This window comes from Manis javanica, chromosome 1, assembly GCF_040802235.1.
Source record: "Manis javanica isolate MJ-LG chromosome 1, MJ_LKY, whole genome shotgun sequence".
NCBI classification, from domain to species: domain Eukaryota; kingdom Metazoa; phylum Chordata; class Mammalia; order Pholidota; family Manidae; genus Manis; species Manis javanica.
Window position 1 is genome coordinate 190,998,520 of NC_133156.1, and position 18,222 is coordinate 191,016,741.

Below are 18,222 nucleotides of genomic sequence, written 5' to 3' on the forward strand. Positions count from 1 at the left end.
GAAGTAAACACATGATAAAGTGAAAATTTCAATTAAAAGGCTAGAAGATAAAATTGAAGACATTTATCAAAAAGTGGAAGAAAAAAACAGAGAAATAGAAATTTGAGAATATAAAATTTGAAGATTCAGTCTAGAAGATCCAGCATTTGAAAAATGAGTGTGCTAGAAAGAAAATAGAGAAAAAGAGATAAGAAAATATAATCGTAATACTACTTTTACTGAACCTAAGTCATGAGTCTCCAGATTGAAAAGGCCCACAGTAACCCAAATAATGAAATGAAAGAAAACCACACATCAAGGACATGCAGTGAAATCAAGGATAAAGAGAAAAGCCTAAAGGCTTCCAGAGAAAAGACAAATCACATTCAGAGAAACAATGCCTTCAAATTGTTAGTCAGTTATTTCACAACCTAGAAATATATTCTTAGACAAACCAGAATTAAGTATGAATAAAATTAAAACACTTTTTAGGTTCAAAAGAAAAAATAATTACCTCTCATTGACTCTTTTTTAAGGAGCTACTTGAGAACATGCTTTAGGATCTGAGAAGATGGAGCTACCACAGTGCACATCTCGTCCTGTTCAGGTGATGCTCTGATAGCCAATTTGGCCTCAAAGATCAAGTCAAGAAACTTAGAATGAGGTCCCAGAGCAGCCAAAATCCTCATCTAGGAAAGTAATTACCATGACTTTACTCAACCATATTCACAAGAAAACCCTACCATGGGACCAGGGGTAGACAATGAGGGGAAGGAAAATTAGTTCTGTGCTGTTTCTATATTTTCCTTTTACTCCATTATGCCTAGTAAGTAGGCCTTTTTCTCATCCTTTTCTCTTTGTCCATGTTGTAATGTGAGCTAGGAACTACTCTAAACTGGCTATAACTTACTTAAGTTGGCACAAAGCACTCTGTGGTGGCCTTTTCAAAATACTTAACTATTAACTTAATGTCTATATTCTCTAGGAACTATATGACCACAAGGGCAGAGACTATAGCTGTCATGTTTACTGCTATATCCCAAGCACAGTGCATGGTATATATAAAAATGTTTAATATTTGGGATCAGTGCACAAAAATGTTAATGCTGGTTATAACAGCAGAATGGTATTACATGTGCTTTTACATGTCTCAAATGTCTATGTTTTCTTTAATGAAATTAAATAATGCTTATAATAAATATTAGTAAGGGAAAGCATATGGGCAGCTGAATTTCTCTGCAAAACAAATAAAATCCAACATTCTTAGGTAATATACCCTAATTACAAGATATATAAAAACTGTATTACCATACATCTTTCCTTTCCAAATTATAAATTTTCATGATTTCAAGAAAAAAGAATGTGTTTAAAATTCAAATTTTTTATAGTGTCTTATATTATAAATTGTACTGCTACTGATAAGTTTATATAAATCTAAACTATTTATACAAGTCAAAACTATGTTGACAGTTTTCACTGATTCTGAGGCTCGCAACCTTAAATTTTATATTATTTTGTATTATATTAATGAACATATAAATTTTCATCCTCTGAATATGAAAAAAAATTCCATATTCAAATTCTGTCTTACCAAGAACACTTATTTCAGAAACATTAAAGTTCATTTTTTTATTTACCAAGGATCTCATGAGCCTAAAGAACAAGTTAAATTCCTCAACAGGATGTAAGAACAAATAATAATCCCTATTTCCAACTTTTAGAGTTTTCTCAAGTAACCAACTTCTAAACATATTACATTTTTCCAAATATTAAAATTATGAGTTTAAGAGAGATGTCTGAAACAGCAGTGAACAAATTTTTTCTGTAAAAGTTCAGATAGTAAATATTTTAGGCTGTGAAAGCCACAATATCTCTGTCTTGATCACTTTAACTGTTGTTATAATGATGAAATCTGCTGTAGATAAGATGTAAATGAATGAGGACATGGCCACATTCCAATAAAACTATTTATAAAAATGGACAGCAGGCCAGATAAATCCCATGGGCTATAGTTTGCTGATCTTGGTTTAGAGCATTACACCTTCCAGCTGTCCCCATATAGAAGTAGTGTAGGTTTTCTTTCATGCTTATCTTTTAATGGTAACCTCCACATTTTAAACACTATCTATTCATATTCTCCAGATTTTCCTACCACATGCCAGAAACAGTATTAGGTGTTGGGGATAAAGAAGAAAATAATAATAATAAAGGAAATTAACAATCCATATGAATATCTAGGGGAAGAGCATTGCAGGCATATGGAAGAGCAACTTCAAAGGCCCTGAAGTGATTCAGATAGCACTTAATATGTTTAATTAAAGACAAGAAGATTAGTGTGGCTGGAAATAAGAAAAAGAGGTTCGTGACATAGGTAAAGGAGAGATCATACAAGAGCTTGTGGGTTATCGTAAAAGGACTGGATGTTCTTTTTTTTTTTTTTTTTTTTTTTTTTTGAGAGGGCATCTCTCATATTTATTGATCAAATGGTTGTTAACAACAATAAAATTCAGTATAGGGGGGTCAATGCTCAATGTACAATCATTAATCCATCTCAAGCCTAATTCTCGTCAGTCTCCAATCTTCTGAAGCATAACGAACAAGTTCTTACATGGTGAACGAATTCTTACATGGTGAACAGTACAAGGGCAGTCATCACAGAAACTTTCGGTTTTGATCATGCAATATGACCTATAAACCATCAGGTCAAATATGAATATTCATTTGATTTTTGTACTTGATTTATATGTTGATCCCACATTTCTCCTATTATTATTATTATTTTTATTTTTAATAAAATGCTGAAGTGGTAGGTAGATGCAAGATAAAGGTAGAAAACATAGTTTAGTGCTGTAAGAAGGCAAATGTAGATGATCAGATGATCAGGTGTGTGCCTATGGACTAAGTATTAATCCAGGCTAGACAAGGGCAGCAAGACATCCACGGATGCAGAAGATTTCTCTCAAAGCAGGGGGGGTGAGGTTCTGAGCCTCACCTCTGTTGATCCCCAAATTCTCACCTGATGGCCCCCCTGCGACTGTGCCTGTCTTAGGTTGTTCCTCCCTTGAGGAATCTTACCCGTCTCTGGCTAACCAGTCATCTTCCGGGGCCATACAGGGAAATGTAAAGTTGGTAAGTGAGAGAGAAGCCATATTGTTTGCAAAGGTTAGCTTTTTACTTCTTTGCAGATTTATGCCCTGTGGCTTCTATGCCCAGCACTTGTCTCGAGGTATCTTTACCACCTGGAGGAATTATGATACTCGGTAAATTCGATATGAGGCACGAATTCTATTTAAAGTTTGTAATTAGGAAGGAAGAAGAAAAGCTATAGATGTAGCATACGAAGGAAACTTGGGAGGATTGATTATTTCTTTGACATATCTTCTTGTATAGTACCTTAAGTATGTATAGGTTTTAAACTACTAACTAATTTGCACACACATATTGACATAATAGGAATACGGTGACATAAACAAAGCAAATCTATAATTACCAGCCATCTCCAGTGAAGCCAAGAAAACCATTTAGGCACCCTAGGCATTTGTGAAAATTTATCTATGATATGATGGATATTTTCCAACTGTACTTGAACCATCAGACAAATTAAAGCAGCCCATTTCTGGGATCTGTTCACATCCCATATGTTCTTTTAACCATAGATAGTCTATAGTCATGAGATTTTGGGGTGCTACAACTTGCACCCCTCCCAACTCCTGGTTGAGTTCCAACAGTACAGATCCAGTCAAATTCGTTGTCTCACTGTATGCACATGCCAGCCTAGACATCTCCCTCCTCCTTCTTATGGCAAGTCCAGGAGATGGTGGGCTGGATGCAGCCACAACCGCAGCATCGTCCGGATCCCTGTGGAGGCTTTTTGATGATCATCCCCCGGCACGAGTCCTCCAGAGAGTGCTGATGCCGGAAGCTCCTCCTCATATCGTATCTTAGTTCATTTTCTGGGTATCCAAGCTAGGCCTTGATCTTCTGCGTAGAAACAAACAGACCCTTTGCCCACACTTTGACATGCCCTCTATACCACTGTGCAGAACTCATTGGAGGTCAGCACACAGTAACTGCTTTTTTTTTTTTTTTTTTTTAATTAAGAGAAAGGAATATTATCAGAAAAGAGTACCTCCATAGCTGATCATCTGACACCCTTTAAGTGATCAACATTAAGGATATTTAAAGCATGCGTTGATCTTTGATTTACCAATAGTTTTATCCTGTTAAGGAGTAATCCCCCTTTTCTTTCTTTCTTTCTTTTTTTTTTTTTTTAAATTTTTAATCTACACTTACCTGAAGAATACTATGTTTACTATGCTCTCCCCTATATCAGGTCCCCCCTAACAACCACATTACGGTTACTGTCCATCAGCTTAGCAAAATGTTGTAGAGTCACTACTTGTCCTCTCTGTGTTGTGCAGCCCACCCTCCCCTTTCTCCCTCCCCCCCATGCATGCTAATCTTAATACCCCCCTTCTTCTTCCCCCCCCTTATCCCTCCCTGCCCACCCATCCTCCCCAGTTCCTTTCCCTTTGGTACCTGTTAGTCCATTTTTGGGTTCTGTAATTCTGCTGCTGTTTTGTTCCTTCAGTTTTTCCTTTGTTCCTATACTCCTCAGATGAGTGAAATCATTTGGTATTTCTCTTTCTCCGCTTGGCTTATTTCACTGAGCATAATACTCTCCAGCTCCATCCATGTTGCTGCAAATGGTTGGATTTTTCCACTTCTTATGGCTGAGTAGTATTCCATTGTGTATATGTACCACATCTTCTTTATCCATTCATCTACAGATGGACATTTAGGTTGCTTCCAATTCTTGGCTATTGTAAATAGTGCTGCGATAAACATAGGAGTGCATCTGTCTTTCTCAAACTTGATTGCTGCGTTCTTAGGGTAAATTCCTAGGAGTGGAATTCCTGGGTCAAATGGTAGGTCTGTTTTGAGCATTTTGATGCACCTCCATACTGCTTTCCACAATGGTTGAACTAATTTACATTCCCACCAGCAGTGTAGGAGGGTTCCCCTTTCTCCACAGCCTCGCCAACATTTGTTGTTGTTTGTCTTTTGGATGGCAGCTATCCTTACTGGTGTGAGGTGATACCTCATTGTAGTTTTAATTTGCATTTCTCTGATAATTAGCGATGTGGAGCATCTTTTCATGTGTCTCTTGGCCATCTGTATTTCTTTTTTGGAGAACTGTCTGTTCAGTTCCTCTGCCCATTTTTTAATTGGGTTATTTGTTTTTTGTTTGTTGAGGCGTGTGAGCTCTTTATATATTCTGGACGTCAAGCCTTTATCAGATCTGTCATTTTCAAATATATTCTCCCATACTGTAGGGTTCCTTTTTGTTCTATTGATGGTGTCTTTCGCTGTACAGAAGCTTTTCAGCTTAATGTAGTCCCACTTGCTCATTTTTGCTGTTGTTTTCCTTGCCCGGGGAGATATGTTCAAGAAGAGATCACTCATGTTTATGTCTAAGAGGTTTTTGCCTATGTTTTTTTCCAAGAGTTTAATGGTTTCGTGACTTACATTCAGGTCTTTGATCCATTTTGAGTTTACCTTTGTATATGGGGTTAGACAATGGTCCAGTTTCATTCTCCTACATGTAGCTGTCCAGTTTTGCCAGCACCATCTGTTGAAGAGACTGTCATTTTGCCATTGTATGTCCATGGCTCCTTTATCAAATATTAATTGACCATATATGTTTGGGTTAATTTCTGGGGTCTCTAATCTGTTCCACTGGTCTGTGGCTCTGTTCTTGTGCCAGTACCAAATTGTCTTGATTACTATGGCTTTGTAGTAGAGCTTGAAGTTGGGGAGTGAGATCCCCCCTACTTTATTCTTCTTTTTCAGGATTGCTTTGGCTATTCGGGGTCTTTGGTGTTTCCATAGGAATTTTTGAATTATTTGTTCCAATTCATTGAAGAATGTTGCTGGTAATTTGAGAGGGATTGCATCAAATTTGTATATTGCTTTCGGCAGGATGGCCATTTTGACGATATTAATTCTTCCTAGCCATGAGCATGGGATGAGTTTCCATTTATTAGTGTCCCCTTTAATTTCTCTTAAGAGTGACTTGTAGTTTTCAGAGTATAAGTCTTTCACTTCCTTGGTTAGGTTTATTCCTAGGTATTTTATTCTTTTTGATGCAATGGTGAATGGAATTGTTTTCCTGATTTCTCTTTCTATTGATTCGTTGTTAGTGTATAGGAAAGCTACAGATTTCTGTGTGTTGATTTTGTATCCTGCAACTTTGCTGTATTCCGATATCAGTTCTAGTAGTTTTGGAGTGGAGTCTTTAGGGTTTTTTATGTACAGTATCATATCATCTGCAAATAGTGACAGTTTAACTTCTTCTTTACCAATCTGGATTCCTTGTATTTCTTTGTTTTGTCTGATTGCCGTGGCTAGGACCTCCAGTACTATGTTAAATAACAGTGGGGAGAGTGGGCATCCCTGTCTGGTTCCCGATCTCAGTGGAAATGCTTTCAGCTTCTCGCTGTTCAGTATAATGCTGGCTGTGGGTTTATCATATATGGCCTTTATTATGTTGAGGTACTTGCCCTCTATTCCCATTTTGCTGAGAGTTTTTATCATGAATGGATGTTGAATTTTGTCAAATGCTTTTTCAGCATCTATGGAGATGATCATGTGGTTTTTGTCTTTCTTTTTGTTGATGTGGTGGATGATGTTGATGGATTTTCGAATGTTGTACCATCCTTGCATCCCTGGGATGAACCCCACTTGGTCATGGTGTATGATCCTTTTGATATACTGTTGAATTCTGTTTGCTAATATTTTATTGAGTATTTTTGCATCTACGTTCATCAGGGATATTGGTCTGTAATTTTCTTTTTTGGTGGGGTCTTTGCCTGGTTTTGGTATTAGGGTGATGTTGGCTTCATAGAATGAGTTTGGGAGTATTCCCTCTTCTTCTATTTTGTGGAACACTTTAAGGAGAATGGGTATTATGTCTTCTCTGTGTGTCTGATAAAATTCCGAGGTAAATCCGTCCGGCCCCGGGGTTTTGTTCTTGGGTAGTTTTTTGATTACTGTTTCAATTTCTTTGCTTGTAATTGGTTTGTTTAACTTTTGTGTTTCTTCCTTGGTCAGTCTTGGGAGGTTGTATTTTTCTAGGAAGTTGTCCATTTCTTCTAGGTTTTCCAGCTTGTTGGCATATAGGTTTTCATAGTAGTCTTTAATAATTCTTTGTATTTCTGTGGAGTCTGTTGTGATTTTTCCATTCTCATTTCTGATTATGTTGATTTGTGTTGACTCTCTTTTTCTCTTAATAAGTTGGGCTAGAGGCTTATCTATTTTGTTTATTTTCTCAAAGAACCAGCTCTTGGTTTCGTTGATTTTTGCTATTGTTTTATTCTTCTCAATTTTGTTTATTTCTTCTCTGATCTTTATTATGTCCCTCCTTCTGCTGACTTTAGGCCTCATTTGTTCTTCTTTTTCCAGTTTTAATAATTGTGATGTTAGACTATTCATTTGGGATTGTTCTTCCTTCTTCAAGTGTGCCTGGATTGCTATATACTTTCCTCTTAAGACTGCTTTCGCTGCATCCCACAGAAGTTGGGGCTTAGTGTTGTTGTTGTCATTTGTTTCTATATATTCCTTGATCTCTATTTTGATTTGTTCATTGATCCATTGATTATTTAGTAGCATGTTGTTAAGCCTCCATGTGTTTGTGAGCCTTTTTGTTTTCTTTGTAGAATTTATTTCTACTTTCATACCTTTGTGGTCTGAAAAATTGGTTGGTAGAATTTCAATATTGTGGAATTTACTGAGGCTCTTTTTGTGAGCTAGTATGTGGTCTATTCTGGAGAATGTTCCATGTGCACTTGAGAAGAATGTATATCCTGTTGCTTTTGGATGTAAAGTTCTATAGATGTCTATTAGGTCCATCTGTTCTAGTGTGTTGTTCAGTGCCTGTGTGTCTTTACTTATTTTCTGCCCGGTGGATCTATCCTTTGGGGTGAGTGGTGTGTTGAAGTCTCCTACAATGAATGTATTGCAGTCTATTTCCCTCTTTAGTTCTGTTAGTATTTGCTTCACATATGCTGGTGCTCCTGTATTGGGTGCATATATATTTAGAATGGTTATATCCTCTTGTTGGACTAAGCCCTTTATCATTATGTAGTGGCCTTCTTTATCTCTTGTTACTTTCTTTGTTTTGAAGTCTATTTTGTCTGATATTAGTACTGCAACCCCTGCTTTCTTCTCACTGTTGTTTGCCTGAAATATGTTTTTCCATCCCTTGACTTTTAGTCTATGCTTATCTTTGGGTTTAAGGTGAGTTTCTTGTAAGCAGCATATAGATGGGTCTTGCTTTTTTATCCATTCTATTACTCTATGTCTTTTGATTGGTGCATTAAGTCCATTTACATTTAGGGTGACTATTGAAAGATATGTACTTATTGCCATTGCAGGCTTTAGATTCGTGGTTACCAAAGGTTCAAGGTTAGCTTCTTTAGTATCTTACTGCCTAACTTAGCTCGCTTATTGAGCTGTTATATACACTGTCTGGAGAGTCTTTTCTTCTCTCCCTTCTTATTCCTCCTCCTCCATTCTTCATATGTTGTGTGTTTTGTTCTGTGCTCTTTTTAGGGGTGCTCCCATCTAGAGCAGTCCCTGTAGGATGCCCTGTAGAGGTGGTTTGTGGGAAGCAAATTCCCTCAGCTTTTGCTTGTCTGGGAATTGTTTGATCCCACCATCATATTTAAATGATAGTCGTGCTGGATACAGTATCCTTGGTTCAAGGCCCTTCTGTTTCATTGCATTAAGTATATCATGCCATTCTCTTCTGGCCTGTAGGGTTTCTGTTGAGAAGTCTGATGTTAGCCTGATTGGTTTTCCTTTATAGGTGACCTTTTTCTCTCTAGCTGCCTTTAAAACTCTTTCCTTGTCCTTGATCCTTGCCATTTTAATTATTATGTGTCTTGGTGTTGTCCTCCTTGGATCCTTTCTGTTGGGGGTTCTGTATAATTCCATGGTCTGTTCGATTATTTCCTCCCCCAGTTTGGGGAAGTTTTCAGCAATTATTTCTTCAAAGACACTTTCTATCCCTTTTCCTCTTTCTTCCTCTTCTGGTATCCCTATAATACGAATGTTTTTCCTTTTGTATTGGTCACATATTTCTCTTAGTGTTGTTTCATTCCTGGAGATCCTTTTATCTCTCTCTATGTCAGCTTCTATACGTTCCTGTTCTCTGGTTTCTATTCCTTCAATGGCCTCTTGCATCTTATCCATTCTGCTTATAAATCCTTCCAGGGATTGTTTCACTTCTGTGATCTCTTTCCTGACATCTGTGATCTCCTTCCGGACTTCATCCCACTGCTCTTGCATTTTTCTCTGCATCTCATCCCACTGCTCTTGCATTTTTCTCTGCATCTCATCCCATTGCTCTTGCATTTTTTTCTGCATCTCTGTCAGCATGTTCATGATTTTTATTTTGAATTCTTTTTCAGGAGGACTAGTTAGGTCTGTCTCCTTCTCAGGTGTTGTCTCTGTGATCTTTGTCTGCCTGTAGTTTTGCCTTTTCATGGTGATAGAGATAGTCTGCAGAGCTGGTACAAGTGACCGCTGGAAGAGCTTCCCTTCTTGTTGGTTTGTAGCCTTTTCCTGGGAGAATAGCGACCTCTAGTGGCTTGTGCTGGGCAGCTGTGCGCAGACAGGGCTTCTGCTTCCTGCCCAGTTGCTTTGGGGTTTATCTCCACTGTTGCTGTGGGCTTGGCCTGGCTGGGGCTGTTCCTCCAAAATGGTGGAGCCCCGTTAGAGGGGGAGCAGCCAGGAGACTATTTATCTCCGTAGGGGGCCTCTGTGCTCCCTGCTGCCCAGGGGGTTAGAGTGCCCAGAGATCCCCAGATTCCCTGCTTCTGGTCTAAGTGACCTGTCCTGCCCCTTTAAGATTTCCAAAAAGCACTCTCCAAACCAAAACAACAACAGCAACAATGAGAGAGGGAACAGAAAGGAAAAAAAAAAGAAAAAACACGCGATTTTTTTTTTTTTTTTCCTCAGGTGCCGGTCCCAGGCACCCGCGCACTGGTCCTGCTGCCCTGTCTCCCTAGCACCAGGGTCCCTGTCCTTTCAAGGCTTCCAAAAAGCACCCACCCACCGGTCCCGCAGGGAAGGAACGCTCAATATTCTTGGTCCTCAGGCACTGGTCCCACGCACCCGCTCACCAGTCCCGCCGCCCTGCCTCCCTAGCACCGGGGTCCCTGTCCCTTCAAGGCTTCCAAAAAGCACTTGGCAAAAAGAGAGGAAAAAAAAAGGGGAAAAACGCGCGATTTCTTCCGTCCTCAGGTGCTGGTCTCAGGCACCCACCCACCGGTCCCACAGGGAAAAATGCGGGATATTCTTTGTCCTCAGGTGCCGGTCCCAGGCACCCGCTCACCAGTCCCGCCGCCCTGCCTCCCTAGCACCGGGGTCCCTGTCCCTTTTAGGCTTCCAAAAAGCACTCGCAGAAAAGAGAAAAAAAAAAGGGGAAAAACGCGCGATTTCCTCTGTCCTCAAGTGCCGGTCTCAGGCACCCGCCCACCGGTCCCGCAGGGAAAAACGGGGGATATTCTTTGTTCTCAGGCGCCGGTCCCAGCCACCCGCTCACCAGTCCCGCCACCGTGCCTCCCTAGCACTGGGGTCCCCGTCCCTTCAAGGCTTCCAAAAAGCGCTTGCCAAAAAGAGAAAAAAAAAAAAAAAAGGGGAAAAACGCGCGACCTCCTCTGTCCTCAGGCACCGGTCTCAGGCACCCACCCCCAGGTCTCGCAGGGAGAAACGCGGGATATTCTTTGTCCTCCGGCGCCGTTCCCAGGCACCTCCTCCCCGGTCCCGCCACCCTGCCTCCCCAGCAACGGGGGCCCGTCCCTCTAAGGCTTCCAAAAAGCGCTCGCCAAAAAAAAAAACTGCTCCGGTTTCTCTCCACCCGCCGGGAGCCGGGGGGAGGGGCGCTCGGGTCCCGCCGGGCTGGGGCTTGTATCTTACCCCCTTCACAAGGCGCTGGGTTCTTGCAGGTGTGGATGTGGTCTGGATGTTGTCCTGTGTCCTGTGGTCTCTATTTTAGGAAGATTTTTCTTTGTTATATTTTCATAGCTCTATGTGTTTTTGGGAGGAGATTTCCACTGCTCTACTCACGCCGCCATCTTGGCTCCCCTGGATGTTCTTTTATGTGAAGCCATGAATATGGAATAGTTGAAAGCAGGAGAGGAAGAATATACTAATGTTTCAAAAGGATCACTGGTTTATTTGTCAATTATATCTCAATAAACCCTGGGAAAAAAGGGTCACTGGTAGTTATACTGAAAACAGACTGTAGGGAGCAAGAGTACAACTGGAAGACCAATCCATAAGCTGTTGCATCTGTTTCTAGACTTCTAAACTAGGATCTAAACATGTTTTTTAATTCCAATTACAGAGGAAAAGAGAAATGGATAAATTAACTTTTGACTGACAGAATTGAGTACAGGAGTATATCAACAACTAACAAAACAAAATTCAGAGAAATTAAAGAGGACAGTAACAAATGGAAACTCACCCCATGCTCTTGTCTAGGAAGAATTAATATTGTCAAAATGGCCATCCTGCCTAAAGCAATCTACAGAACCAATGCAATCCCTATCAAAATACCAACATCATTCTTCAACGAACTGGAACAAATAATTCTAAAATTCATATGGAACCACAAAAGACCCCAAAATAGCCAAAGCAATCCTGAGAAGGAAGAATAAAGCTGGGGGGATCTTACTTCCCAACTTCAAGCTCTACTACAAAGCCACAGTAATCAAGACAACTTGGTACTGGCACAAGAACAGACCTACAGACCAGTGGAACAGAATAGAGAGTCCAAATATTAACCCACACATTCATGGTCAATTAATATACAATAAAGGAGCCATGCATATACAATGGGGAAATGACAGCCCCCCTTCAACAGCTGGTGTTGGCAAAACTGGACAGCTACATGTAAGAGAATGAAACTGGATCACTGTCTAACCCCATACACAAAAGTAAATGCAAAGACCTGAATGCAAGTCATGAAACCATAAAAATCTAAGAAAAAAACATAGGTAAAAATCTCTTGAACATAAACACAAGGAACTTCTTCATGAACATATCTCCCCAGGCAAGAGAAACAAAAGCAAAAATGAATAAGTGGGACTATAACAAGCTGAAAAGCTTCTGTACAGCAAAGGACATCATCAATAGAACAAAAAGACATCCTACAGTATGGAAGAATATATTCATAAATGACATATCCAATAAGCGGTTGACATCCAAAATATATACAGAGCTCATACACCTCAACAAAAAGCAAATAATCCAATTAAAAAATGGGCAGAGGATCTGAACAGACACTTCTCCAAAGAAGAAATTCAGATGGCCACAGGCACATGAAAAGATGCTCCACATGGCTAACCATCAGAGAAATGCAAAGTAAGACCACAATGAGAAATCACCTCACACCGATAAGGATGGCCACCATCCCAAAGACAAACAACAACAAATGTTGGCAAGGATGCAGAGAAAGGGGAACCTTCCTACACTGCTGGCGGGAATGTAAATTAGTTCAACCATTGTGGAAAGCAGTATGGAGGTTCCTCAAAAAACTAAAAATAGAAATACCATTTGATCCAGGAATTCCATCCTTCGAATTTACCCTAAGAATGCAGCAGCCCAGTTTGAAAACGACATATGCACCCCTATGTTTATTGCAGCACTATTTACAATAGCCAAGAAATGGAAGCAACCTAAGTGTCCATCAGTAGATGAATGGATAAAGATGTGGTACATATACACAATGGAATATTATTCAGCCATAAGAAGAAAACAAATCCTATCATTTGCAACAACATAGATGGAGCTAGAGGATATTATGCTCAGTGAAATAAGTGAGGTGGAAAAAGACAAGTATCAAATGATTTCACTCATATGTAAAGTATAAGAACAAAGAAGAAAACTGAAAGAACAAAACAGCAGCAGACTTACAGAACCCAAGAATGGACTAACAGTTACCAAAGGGAAAGGGACTGGGGAGGATGCATGGGAAGGGAGGGATAAGGAGGAAAAACGGGCATTACGATTAGCAGACATAATGTAGGGGCGGGGCACAGGGATGGTGGTACAACACAGAGAAGACAAGTAGTGATTCTATAGCATCTTACTACGCTGATGGACAGTGACTGTAATGGGGTATGTGGTGGGGACTTGATGATGGGGGTAGTCTAGAAACCATAATGTTGCTCATGTAATTGTGGATTAATGATACCAAAATAAAAATAAAAATAAAAATGAAAAAATTCAATAGAATTTTCATTAAAAATTTTCATTTAGTATGAAATTTCAGTGAGAAAATACAAAATCATTACCAACTGATGGTAGTAGTGAATACTGAATTTAAGTATACAAAAAATGATCTAGCTTTATAGTTACGATCTTTTTCTAGAATTCTAGCAAACTAGAATTAAGAAGCACACTCACAAAGTTAACAGCAGAGGCAAGAAATACAGAGTATACAAACACATATCTACCAGAAGTTTAAATTAGAAATGTGAGCCAAAATTAATTAGATAAAAATGGCAGAGAATTTATATGGGATGTTGACACACCACCACTACCAATCCATAGATTTTCACTATTCCTTAGGAGTCACAAAAAATAAAACTAGAGCAAGGGAATGGCCAGCTTTACGAATCTACAAGCAGATGAAAAGTCTGCCCTTCTGTGATCAGTATGCAATGCTAGAGAGGGTCAATGTCCCAGCCAAGTAGGGTAGGAGAACTCCATTCTAAGTAGAAAACAGGGACCACTAGAAATGCCAACAAACAGTACAGTACAACCAGACCCACAGTGTGAAGGTTGGAGGGAAAGGCTGCAGCTCAAGGAGCACCTAAACCTGAAACATAGCCTATGCGTTACTGGAGACAGCTGGCAATAAGGAGCTTGTTAACATGTGTATCTGCTGCCATTTCCCTGCTGGGACTTACACATCCCTTCCCTCCTTTCCTCCGGCCTGTTGTTCCTCTTCCTTTTCACTTTCTTCACAGAATTTGATTTTCTGTAGATGACTGAAAGGTATGACCACGAAAAGAGAATTGAGGTACTACTCCCTTTTTATCCTCAGGTCATTTCCCTTCGCTTAGACTCCTGCATTTTTTCTGTAATATTTTCCTCACTGCTTTTCTTCTAGCCTGCATGTTGAATTCAAGATTTCTGAGACACCACAAAGACAAAAGAAAAAAAAGTTTTGACCTCTATTGTCACCTGTATGTAAAAATGTATATCCTGCCCACTTCATACTCATTGGGATGGCTACTACCACAAACACAGATAATACCAAGTGTTGTCAAGGATGTGAAGAAATCAGAACCCTTGTACACTGTTGGTGGGAATGTAAAATGGTACAGCTCCTGTGGAAACAGTATGGCAGTTCCTCAAAAAATTAAAAATAGAATTACCTTGTGACTCAGCAGTTCTGTTTGAGTAGGCAGACAGCTAGATTTAAGCAGGGAGACGGAAAGGGACTTCAGTTGGATGCTTGTTTACATTCTACACATTCTGCGCAAGCTGTTCTCTTGAGATATGGAGTGAGGATGTAAGAAACAGGCTGGCTAAAACCAGCAGGTTCCAACATAGAGGAAAAATTGACCCAACCTTCACCCCAAAATCCATTACGCAGTAAAAATCATGCCTGTCGTTAACATAGTAAAAACCACACCTCCCCACACCAGGACAATTCCCAAGAGAATCAAATACAGCCAAAAATCCTTCCACCTGACATGAGGGTAGAGCAAAGCTGAACTCTGGAAAAACTCTATCTGTCCCCTTTGAGACCTAATCCCACTTAGTGAATATCATCCCCCTTCATATAAAAAAGGCTCCCTATTGTTTCCTCAGTATGAGTCTCTCCACGTCTGCCCACACCCCAAACTCACCCCAACTCTCCATGTACTCTTGTCTTTCTCTGAATTTTTGTCCTCCAAATAAACTCTTAATGCTCAACTGCTTTTTGTGTCTGTCCTTGAATTCTTTCTCACAAGGAGACAAAGGACCAGTCTCTGGTAACAATTCCTCCTCTGAGCATATACCCAAAAGAATTGAAAGCATGGTGTCAACAGCCTTATTATTCCCAGTAGCTAAAACATGGAAGCAACCCAAGTCTGATGACAGATGAATGCATAAGCAAAATGTGATATATACATATATAATGGAATATTATTCAGCATTAAAAAGAAGGAAATTCTGAAGATACAGAAGCAACCTAAGTGTCCATCAATAGATGAATTGGATAAAGAGGTGGTACACATATACAATGGAATATTATTCAGCCATAAAAAGAAATTTTCCCATTTGCAACAACATAGATGGATCTAGAGGGTATTATACTCAGTGAAATAACCCAGGTGGAGAAAGACAAATGCCATATGGTTTCACTTATTTGTGAAGTATCAAAACAAGACAAAACAGAAAGAACAAAACAGCAGTTGACTCAGACACCAAAAAGGGCTAGTGTTTGCCAAGGGGAGGGGTTGTGGGGGTGAAGGGGATAAAGGGGCACAATGATTCATAATCACAATGTAAGTTGCTCATGGGGACGGTAGTACAGCATAGAGAATATAGTCAATGATTCTGTAACATCTTCCTACGCTGATAGATAGCAACCACACTAGAGGGGGTAAGGATTTACTAATATGGGTAACTGTTGAACCACTGTGTTGCATATTTGAAAACAACATAAGACTGTATTTTTAAAAAAAAGAAATTCTGACCTATGCTACAACATAGGTGAACCTTCAAAGACATTATGCAGACTGAAATAAGTCCGTCACAAAAAAAGACAAATACTGTATGATCCCACTTATATGAGATCCTTAGTCAAATCATAGAAATGGAGAGTAAAATGGTGATTGCCAGGGGCTGGTACAGAAGGGTCAGGGGGTAGTTATAGGGAATTATTGTTTAATGGGTACAGAGTTGCTGTTTCATAAGATGAAAAGGGTGATAGATGTACAACATTATAAATGTATTTAATATCCTTGAATTGTATACTTTAAAATGGTTAAGATGATAAATTTTGTAGGTATTTTACCACAGTAGAAAAAAATGAAAAAATATATATACCCTGCTTAAAAGCAAGAATAGAGGTTAATGATAAAAGTGATTTCACTTTTCCTGCCTCCTCCACCAATATTCCATATTGGGTACTACCATTTGTTGTTCAAATTGGAATATTCACCATTTCCTGAACTTGCTCTAGATTTTCCTGCCTCAACCCTGCTATTTCTTAACCTAGAATGCCCTATTTGCTGCCCCTCACTTCAGCCTAAAATATTCTACACTTTCTTTAAGAGCAGCAAAAATGGAATCTCCAAGAAACCTGCCAAAAAGAACTAGTTCCTCTTTTCTGTCCACAGTAGCTTACTCAGCCCTCTATTTGAAAATATTGCAGTGTCCTTCCATAGTGATTATTTGTGTATGTTCTCTTTTATTGCAGATGTACATTCTATCTCCACTCAAAGTCTTTTTGCTTTAAAATCACATTTGCTTCTTATGGATCCGTAAGAATTAGCAAGGCATACCCAAGCGTTGCTTACAAGGTTATGAAACTGGGAACTAAATGTCATCTAGAACCCACAGTGTCACACAATCAAAGGCTTTCCCTCTTGGTACCTCAGGCCAGTCAGCTATGCAGAGGCTGCTCTACTCCCAACACCAAGAGAGACACGCAGCTCTTCAACCCCGAATCACTGAGAAAACTGAAGCATTCCACCTATAGGCAGAGGACTGAAAGCAGTGAGAGCAATGCCTGTATATAACCAGCAATGTATTTAAAAGAAAGTAAGAGAGTTCCCAGGCAATCTCTTCTCTGGATATCCTGCATTTTTTATCTCCTAACAAAAGAGAATCAAAAATATTGTCTATCTGGAGAGAAGTTAACCCCCAACGTTTGGAGATCCTAAGACATTGCCTGCACATGCACTTCTGACTTCCAGACCTGCAGTCCCCTATTTTTCTAGTATGAACTGATAATGTGCTTTAAGCGTAAAATACACACCATATTTCAAAGACCTAAGTAATATAAAATACCTTAGTATTTTGTATACTGACTCTATGTAGAGAGATAATACTTTGGGTTAAATAAAATATATTAATCTCACCTGTCTTATTTTTTTAACGTGGCTATTAGAAAATTTTTAATTACATGTTTAGCTCTCATTCATTTCTATTGAACAGGCTGACTTACACTTTTGACTTCAAGCTGGTAAACATGCTCTCTTAACCAAATTGTTGACTATTTGACAAGGATTCATTCCAGCCAATCAACCCTTATCCCTGCAAACACTGGTTCACTTTAACACTCCAGACTTCCCCAACCAGAAAAGCTGACGACTTAATGGCTCTTAATTTTTAAAAGTATGGAGCTCACACATCCGCCGAAGCAAATCGAAATTGTTATCCACACAATAAATAAGTGTTTTGAGGGGTAAAAAAAACCGGGGGCGGTTGCGGGGGAGGCCTCCTTTCCCGTAGGTGTCGGTCAGCATTGCTGGAGTGCTGGAGCTTGGGCAGAAGGGGGTCACCCTTAAGTAAGAAGAGGCGACAGAGCCAGCACTCCGATCTGAAGGGGTGTAATGTGGCGCCCGTGGAGCACGGGTGGGCAGAGAAAAGCCTTTTCCAGCTTCTGTGAGCACGAGTCTTAGGGCGGCGGGGAAGGGCTGCGCTTCCCGGCAACGGTGGAAGGAGGGGAGGTACCTTAAGAATCCACCTCATCTTCGCCAGAAAGGGGCGGAACTCCTCGGACGGCACGTCTGGATAGAGCTGGCTCCGCAGCAGCTCCTCCGTGATGTCTGAGGGCCCGTGAAAAGCTTCCTGGGCCAGGCCGCTCAGCAGACCGCTCAGCGGTTTGCAGCCCTCAAGCTCACCCGCCATGGTGAACAAGGGCCCCGCCCCCCAACAGCTGAGCGCGGCTCAGCCACGGCGGCCGAAAGGGCCCAAATACTCCGGGCAAAGGCGCGCGGAGAAAGAAGGCGTGGAGTCCCACCAGGGTGGGTTCTCTACAAATCCATCCTCTTAGGTTGCCACCAAGGAGGTGTCTGTTCAGTTCCAGATCACTTTGCTTTATCTTATTTCCTTCGTCACGCCAGTGCCTACTCGGAGAGATCACTTGGTGGAGGTTCATTCGAGATGGGGTAACATCTAACAAAGACAGTTAACTTTTAGGGATATTGCATCCCATTCCCGGCCTTC

General features: G+C 40.2%; 1 protein-coding gene across 2 annotated transcripts in view; it reads right to left on the reverse strand.

Moving 5' to 3' along the window:
• The window catches only part of COMMD1 (copper metabolism domain containing 1), a 189,480-nt gene extending 171,537 nt beyond the window's left edge, over positions 1-17,943 (reverse strand). The window contains exon 1 of one of the 2 annotated variants that reach the window (XM_073212682.1): positions 17,728-17,943. In XM_073212682.1, coding sequence (XP_073068783.1) covers positions 17,728-17,904 — 177 coding nt within the window. In that variant the 5' untranslated portion in view covers positions 17,905-17,943. The remainder of the gene's footprint in view (positions 1-17,727) is intronic. The other variant, XM_036996645.2, reaches the window with a different exon arrangement.
• Between the last annotated feature and the right edge of the window lie 279 nt (positions 17,944-18,222).